An 8,614-nucleotide genomic window follows, 5' to 3' on the forward strand; every position below is an offset into this window, starting at 1 on the left:
TGAGCCTTCTTCCAGTCCATGGGCGTCACCAGTCGTTTTGGTAAAAAAGAAGGATGGGACGTGGCGTTTCTGCATTGATTACCGGCACTTGAACAAAGTCACCAAAAAGGACGTTTATCTGCTTGTTCGGATTGATGACGCCCTCGACTGCCTGCATGGTGCATCGTACTTTTCTTTTATTGACCTTCAGACTGGGTATTCGCAAATTACTGTTGACGCACAGGACCGCAAAAAGACCGCATTTGTGACGCCCGACGGGTTGTACCAATTCAAGAACATGCCCTTTGGTCTGTGCAACGCGCCAGCTACCTTCGAAAGAATGATCGACATCCTCTTACGTGTTTTCAAGTGGTTGACCTGCATCTGCTACATGGACGACGTCATCGTTTTTTCCCCGACATTTCATACTCATCTTCATCGTCTTGCAACATCCTAGAAGTTTTCCGCCCGCCGGTCTCCAGCTCAATTCCTCAAAATGCCGTTTTGGTGGCCGGCAACTCAAGATCCTCGGCCACGTAGTCGATGCTGCTGGTGTCCGGCCTGATCCCGAGAAGGTACCCGCCGTCCAAGAATTTACAATTCCGCGTTCGGCAAAGGATGTTCGTAGCTTTGTGGGACTATGCTCCTACTTTCGTCGATATACCGAGAATTTCGCTGAGATCGCGCGGCCATTGACAGATCTCCTTAAGGCCGATACCTCCTTTTCCTGCGGCACCGCGCAAAGTGCAGCGTTTGCCGCTCTCGTCGGCCGCCTGACTCATTTCCCAATTTTGGCCCAGTTCGATCCGTTGGCTTCCACAGAAGTTCGCACGGATGCGAGTTACCACGGAATAGGGGCAGTCCTGGTGCAGAAACAGACTGGTCACGACAGCAATTTCCGGCCCTATTTACGGCAAATGCTTTGCGGGTATTACCGACCATCATGCCCTATGTTGGCTTTCGTCGCTTAAAGATCCGTCCGGACGACTCGGCCGCTGGGCGTTAAGACTCCAGATGTATGACGCCGACTGCTTGTCTCGTCATCCTCTTGATCCGCCTGATCACACGTGGAATGATGATGACCCCTGCGTATTTGCCCTGTCCGACTTGCACGACATAGCCGCCCACCAACGACGCGACCCATCGCTTCGGCAGGTTATAGACCGTCTTAGCTCAGAGCCGTCCGGCCCATCTCTGAACGCCTTTACACTGCGTCATGGAGTCCTGTTTCGCCGCAGATTCCGGGCGGATGGCCCGGACGCCGTTCCAGCCGTACCTCAGCATCTCCGTGCCGACATACTCCACCAGCTTCATGACCTGCCGACTGCAGGCATCTTGGTGTCACTCGGACCTACGACCGTGTGCGGCGACGCTTTTACTGGCCCTGCCTTTACCGGTCCGTGCGACGGTACGCCAAAGCTTGTGACCTTTGTCAACGCCGCAAGACGCCCCGATCACTTCCAGCAGGCCCTCTTCAACCAATTGATGTTTCTTCTGAACCATTCTTCCGAGTTGGATTGGACCTTCTCGGTCCTTTCCCCTTATCCCGCTCTGGTAACAGGTAAATCGCCGTTGCCACCGATTACACCACGCGTTACGCCCTCACACGCGCCCTTCCTACTAGCTGTGCCACGGACGTCGCCGATTTCCTAATACACGCCGTCATTCTGCATCACGGTGCTCCTCGTCCGCTCATTACAGACCGTGGTCGGTGCTTCTTATCTCAGGTCGTCGATGACCTTCTTCGGCCCTGCCGCATTAAGCACAACCTCACCACGGCCTATCATCCGCAGACCAATGGGCTCGCTGAACGATTTAACAAGACGCTCACAGATATGCTCGCTATGTACGTGTCCACCGACCACCGTGACTGGGGCGTTCCTCTCCCGTACGTTACTTTCGCCTACAATTCGTCGCGCCTCGACACCGCCGGCTTCTCTCCTATCTTCCTCCTTTACAGCCGTGACCCTGCCCTGCCATTGGACACCATGTTGCCTGACTCGACCAGGCCGCCAACTGAGTATGCACGCGATCTCATTGCCCAGGCTGATGTGGCCCGCCAGATCGCCCGCGCCAAGATTACGGCGTCACAGGCCAGTCAGAAGCGCCGCTACGACGAGACTCACCGTGACGTGGGCTTCCCAACTGGTTTCCTGGTACTCCTTTGGACACCTTCACGCCATGTTGGGCTATGTGAAAAACTACTGTCCCGCTTCACAGGCCCCTACCGCATGATCCGCTTGGTTACTCCTGTGACGTACGAAATTATTCCAGTCACGCCCCCGCCATCACCTGTGCAACCAGTGTCTCAAATTGTGCATGTGTCCCGCCTGAAGCCCTACTTCGTCCATGATTAAGTTCAGCCCTCAACTTCTACCGTCTTCAGCACCGGGACGTTGCTCCTACCGCCGGGGGTCATGTCACGGGCTCGGTCTTTGGCTCCCTACCATAAACGGAACCAGTGGCCAACCCCCGCTGTGCAGGTATGCGCCCTCTGGGACAAGTGAGCCCACAGACTGGGGAAGAAGACGCTCGCTGATGTCGGTGTCCGTGCCGTTCCAGGGACATCGCGGCTGCCTTGTCTGTCGTTACTATCCCGTTTATTTTTGTACTTGCAATATCTAAATACATCCCCTTCGTTGCCACGTCAAAATATCGGCCATAATGCCAGCGTGTCCTGGAGCTTTGCCTTCCTTTTTTGCTTGAAGCACCATTGAGACCTTGTGTTTAGAAAATTGAGGAAGCTGACCTAAAGCAGTTACAGAAAACGTGGCTCATTGTCAGGGCGAGAAGCGAAAAGTTTTGCCTAGAATTCCTTGGCAAATTTTGAGGACACCATTAATATTGTTGGTTATGTTGCCCTTAGAGTCCCGGAGCGCGTACATTGTATTTTTGCCAATGAGGAGCTTCCTTCTAGCAGATATCAGATCTTCTTCTTGTTGCAATGCTGCTTTAACTTTGCAATATTGAATGCTCAGCTGTCGGGAGTCTTGCTTTTGTTGATCATTTTGTACAACCCGGCATTTGTGTTCGCACCCGCGCACTGCAGGTTCACATTTTTCGGCACTTGTCGATAAGGTTCTACATTTTCAAGAAGAGCTTTAATTTAGATAACTTAAGCTGTCTTCCTCTTAGGGCTAGTGCTGACTGAATGACCGCATTTGTGAAATGAGAATTCCCAGTGTCCAGATTACTCTGTTCATTGAACAACACCGAGAATTTCTTTTTGAGTCGCAATCTCAATTCTTCCACTTTTCTTCCCATATCTTCAAGTTCGGCATCTTCCACCTTAGCATGAATATTGTTCATGGCCTAATTACAGGCGTATACAAATTTTGACCATCCTGTGATCACTTGTTTTAACCCTGCCAATTACTTGTACATGGTGTGTGATGCTTTGAGTGCTAGTTAAAATGAAATCGATTGCTTTCCTGGTTTCACCATTTGGTCCTTGCAAATCAATTCCCTATTCTTTCTTTTGCAGTGCAATCTATCCAATATCCAGAGGCTAATAATTTCCGCAGTGGCAACCACCATTTCCCCACGGCTGTTTTTGCAGCCTAAGCCAAATGTTCCTACCGCATGCTGCCTTAGCTGTTGTATCCCTGTTTTTGCATTCAAATCGCCCATATTGATAGAGTGCAGAGTGTTTACTTTATTTATGGCCTATTCAATGTCTTAGTAAAATACGACCACAACCTCGTTATCGTAGGTGCATGTAGGTGCCTAAGCCTGCACCGCAAGTGGCTTGTGCTTTTTGTTGAGCCTGAAAACAAGACCTACTACACGGTCAATATTTCTGCAAAATGCTACAACATCCCCGCTATAGCTCTATAAACAAAAACGTGTAAGCCTAAGTGAAGTGATTAAGAAGGTCGCCGATAACAGAAAATCACTCCACTAGTGAGCCCCGTAAATATCTCTTCAAGCCTTCTTACCTGGCTATACCCTGGAACATCTGATAATTTATGTAAAAGAACCGATAAACTAGCTTCTCTGTAAAGAGTTGAATTCCGATAAACTTGCTTCTCTATAAAGATTTGAATCATTAAATGTAGCAATAAACATTTGCCATTAGTGGCCTACCCTGCCCCAGAGATTCTCAGCAATTTTTACTTTATTGCTTGCCTTCCCGCCACCTTCGTTGGGAGCAATGCAGCTGCTGGGGACTGAAGCCCAATAGTGTGGTTGAAGGAATACAAGAAAATATACAATAGAAGTGCAAGAAAAGAATACAAGAACAGTGCGGTTGAATAAATGTGAATGAATACAAAAAAACTAAAAACGAGGCTATGTTGGTATACCGTAGTACCGAAAAAATACTAGCAAAGCTAAGTCTGTGCATCATTTGCTTTCTTGCGTATTCACACCTTCACCAATATTCGCGATGTTTGTTTTTGTCAAATATTGATTTTTTTGTTCAATTTTGTATTTTTCGTAATAACTGAATATTTACATTTCGTTTACTCTCACTCTCCTTATCCCACACGCTCGAAAAAACGCACTACTCTGGATGGACGAACAAGTGCTGGGGCACAATGAATCCAGGTTGATGGCTGTCCAAAACGTCGTCGAAGACGTCTACATTGCAGCACCCAGTTTGGGCATTTAAAAGCCCTCTCTCTTTCTCAGGCTATTCTAAGCCGCTAGGCAGAAGGCAAACAACCAAGCAATCGAGGCAATTTTATGACTTTGAATAAACGTCAACCAGTATAAATAATGCGGTCGCTTTCATGCCCCGCTCACCGACTAATAAGAAATGTTTAATCCTGTTTGGCCTAGATAAATATTGTGTTCATGTAGCCAGTAGTGTGCAGGTTCTTGAAGAAAAAAGAAAACACGTTCATTGGAGCCAACTTGAGCTGCCGTAACAACTCAAAGAATACACAGGCGGTGAAACAGCAATCAACTAAGTAAAGTGCTCTGGAGAGTGTCACCGCATGGAATGCCACGTTGTTTCCGTAGCGGTTATTTATCTTTCGGCGCGACCGCTCTTCGAAACGTCGAATTACACGTAGATAACGAAAGGGCAGTACAGTCTCCCTGTCAAATGATATAACCCCTGCGGTATAAAAAAAGAAAGAATAGAACGAGCTTCCCTTAGCACACAGATGACACAGCCAGGCATGAATGGCAGGCAAGAACCCAACACAAGTAAACAAACCTAATGCTTTGTTCGCAGCAATATTGGTGAACCTTCCGGTTTCGGAGGCATTTTGCTGTCCTTGAAAGACCTTCATCAATCTAACAATTGAGGCTATATGGTGTTTTACGGATCAGCACGCATGCAGACCACCACGTCTCTCGACTTAGCAACGGGGACGCGTGGCCACCATCATGGCGGAACACGCATCAGACCGTCCCACCAAGAGTGTTACCTTGTGGAGAGGGAGAGAGAGAGAGAACAACTTTATTTTGTGCCCGGTGGGAAAACAAACATGGGTCTATTTGTTTCACTCTAAGCGACGTACCGCAAGCGTTCGTCTGCGTGGCGGAATGCGCCCACCGGTCTCACGTGGTACCGCCGCCCGTTGTAGATTACGGAGTAAGCGGGTATCGCGTTGCATTGTTTTCGCCAGCGGCGCTCTCGGGGGGAGTTTTTTCGATGATTCGCTGTCTATGAGGGCCGCCGCCCGGTATTTGGATGTCCCACGGCTTTCGCCCTGCTGGTATGGGCCGTCGATTGCCAGCTCCCACTCCCCACCACCAGCCTGTCGGCCGCACTCCATTTCAGCGAACATCAAAGTGGTTGGAATAGCCACAAAACTTGCTCCTCGTGACAGCTCGCTCGCTCGCCTCAACGCTTCACCGTTCCCTCTGAGTCTTCTTGTCTCCCGGACGCAGCACTACACCAGCCAGTAATGTTCGAGGCTGGTTGTGTGCGACGGGATCAACCACGGTGGAATTACTCGTTTCTAGTCTGTCCTTGTCTTTGCATTCTTTACTTTTCTCCTTGATATACTAGCATTACTTCAAAATGTTGCTGGTATTTTTTATATCTGTGGACGCCATGGCGGAGACACGGGTTGAGAAGTGCTCGAGGGCAAATACAGTTCTGCCTCCTAATGTGAGTGCGAATAAAAATATAGCTGTTGACGCCACCGCCGAAAATTTGAAACGGGGAAGAAGATGCACGCTGGGTTTTTTCCTGGAAGTTTAGGGCGCAAAGCGCATGCGCAGGCAAATTAGCTACGGACACGGCGGTTTTCAGTGTTAACGACGAAATCGCCGGCTAAACGTTTTAGCGTATATGACCTATTAAAATGCGGTTAACAGCTGACGTTGTTATCAACCTCTGGTGCGTGTACAGAGATAAAAGTTTTCAAAATACAATAAATGTGGGTTGTGCGAAAAGTAAAAAATCCCGCTTATATTAGGAATGGCATTGGGTAAATTGCAAGTTAACCTAAATATCTGAAACAACGAGAAACTCAACTGAAATGTAGCCCATGCCAGTTTTTCAACCCTGAAGGAACATACTGCTTATCAGATTACCAATTAGAAGCCAACCTTTTTTCTCTGTCTCTTGTGTGAAAGTTGGACAGTATGGCTTTTAATGTTTCCTAATTCTTTTGTTTCAGTGAAAGCAAGAGTACGATAATCATCATTGGGAGAATGAAGACAGCTCAGCTGAAGAAGAACATCACCAGCGACTTTATAAAACTTTTAAAACGTAAAAGTAATTACCCTAGCAAAAAAGAATAAATAAATGAAGAGAACTTAATAAACAATTTTTTCAATAATTTTCCGGTCTCTATTTCACTATATGAACATACTCCACCGCTTATTGCTCTGAGAAATGTCGTGTATGTGTACAAGGTGCAAGTGCATGCATACCTGGATTTGAAATTTCTGTACCCCTTTTCCAAAACATTTCAGTGGCTCACCTGTTACTCTTTTCTGTAAAGAAACTGATGCTTGGAAACTACAATTTTTATACAAGGGAGGCTGCGCATTGGCAATCGGTATTCGCTAAATCTGAAACTGCTCTTCGTAAAAAATACAGAAAAAAACGTTCGCTCTGATTTGGCCCTTATCAAAGATTTTTGGATGAGAAAACCATGAGCGCTATGGGTATTCTGTTTGAGAAGAGCGGACAATCGGGCTAGTTGGCAGATGTTCATCTTGGCTCTAAAATAGGAATGGAAACACAAAAACAGAAGACATGGCGCTAAGGAATGCCCCGTGTCGCCTCTTTTGTTTTGTCTTCATACCTGGTTCAAGAGCTCTTTCGAACCCCAAATTATTCTGCTAGAACCTGTAATTAATTATTACTCCACCACGATCAGAAAAGAGGCCTGACTTTTTTCTGCATAATAACAGCCCTCTGAATACGGAGTTTAACCTCGTATTTGTTTTATACAATGTGATTTGTTAGCTGTGAGACTATTCTGGCTTCGTTCTTCTAGCCGCTATCAACAGTGTTAAATCAAGATCGCCAACGTTGCAGAGGCGTCAATACTTTTTGTTCTTTCTTCAGCAGATATTGTCGTCAAATGACCAGATCATCTATTTTTGCTCTTCGATGCGTCAATGACTGCGCGTGGACCCGTGGTCATGCATGGTAATGAGCTGAAGACGAACCAGCGATGCCTCGTTCAAGAACTTTAAGTCGACGACTGCGCACTACGTTCTTCGTGGTGGACTAGGCTGGCATCCACACCGACATTGTGCCTTCCATACCCTATGAAGGATGGGTTTCCTCACCACTTCTTCAGTGGGCGTGGAACAGCGGCAAATATGCATACGCGTCAATTCTTTTTCTGCCTTTTTTTGTAGGTTGGTTCATGACCTTCGCTCTATTGTAAGAGAACTAGAATTGTCAAACGGCTGCTCTTTCCATGTCCCGGTGTGTCTGTGACAAGGGTACTTGCCTAAGTCAATGTTACGAAGCTTGTACTTCTGGATAGAGATATCGAGCTTAATTCAGGACACGCACCGGCTCGTCGGCTAAACAAATTTGAGAACCAATAAAGGTACGAGAACCTGATATTTTATGGTTTCGATGACAGTCAGAAGAAGACGTGGAGCGAATTTGAGCAAAAAGTTCGAGGAGTTCTCGCTTCGGCACCTAAAATTGAACTTCCTGAGCTGGCACTTTCTGGTACTTACCGGCTGGGAAAATTCATTCCGGAAACATGCCAGCAACTGATCGTGAGGTTTTCAAGTTAGAAAACCAGACTCAATATTTTCTGCAAAAGCAAAGCTCAAGGCAGCAGGCATAAAGATAAGCGAGGATTTTTGTCTGGCTACCGGCACATGCTGGAGAAGGTTAGTTCCATAAGGAAACTCTAGCGGCCAAAAGTTTACAGTATGTTACAAAAATCGTCCTATATGGGAAAAATGCTACACCTATATCCCCTCCTGCGACATTGTCTGCTAAATTGATGCAGCTGTCTAGGACCCTGAATATGTCTACCTTGAATATTATAAAATCACAGGAAATGCCCCCTGAGTCTCGTACCGCATAGCTATCAAGCGCAAAGTATGATCGTCCTGTTTCTGACACATATTTTTTTTCTCAAATGCCCGTCGCATTGTTAATAAACATGAAAGCTTTTCGCAAATAATCGCTAAATTCACTGCCGATATCGTACTTTTAACCGAAATTTGGTAATCGTCAAGCATGCGTAAC

The 8,614-nt window shown here is 46.9% G+C and overlaps 1 protein-coding gene across 1 annotated transcript; it reads left to right on the forward strand.

Moving 5' to 3' along the window:
* Nucleotides 1-1,823: 1,823 nt before the first annotated feature.
* LOC144160612 (uncharacterized) lies at nucleotides 1,824-2,336 on the forward strand. The gene has a single exon (XM_077691850.1). The coding sequence runs from the start codon at nucleotides 1,824-1,826 to the stop codon at nucleotides 2,334-2,336; it is 513 nt and encodes a 170-aa protein (XP_077547976.1).
* The last annotated feature ends 6,278 nt before the right edge of the window (nucleotides 2,337-8,614 follow it).

This window comes from Haemaphysalis longicornis, unplaced genomic scaffold (assembly GCF_048455015.1).
Source record: "Haemaphysalis longicornis isolate Haplotype H1 unplaced genomic scaffold, Haemaphysalis longicornis Haplotype H1 scaffold_11, whole genome shotgun sequence".
NCBI lineage: Eukaryota > Metazoa > Arthropoda > Arachnida > Ixodida > Ixodidae > Haemaphysalis > Haemaphysalis longicornis.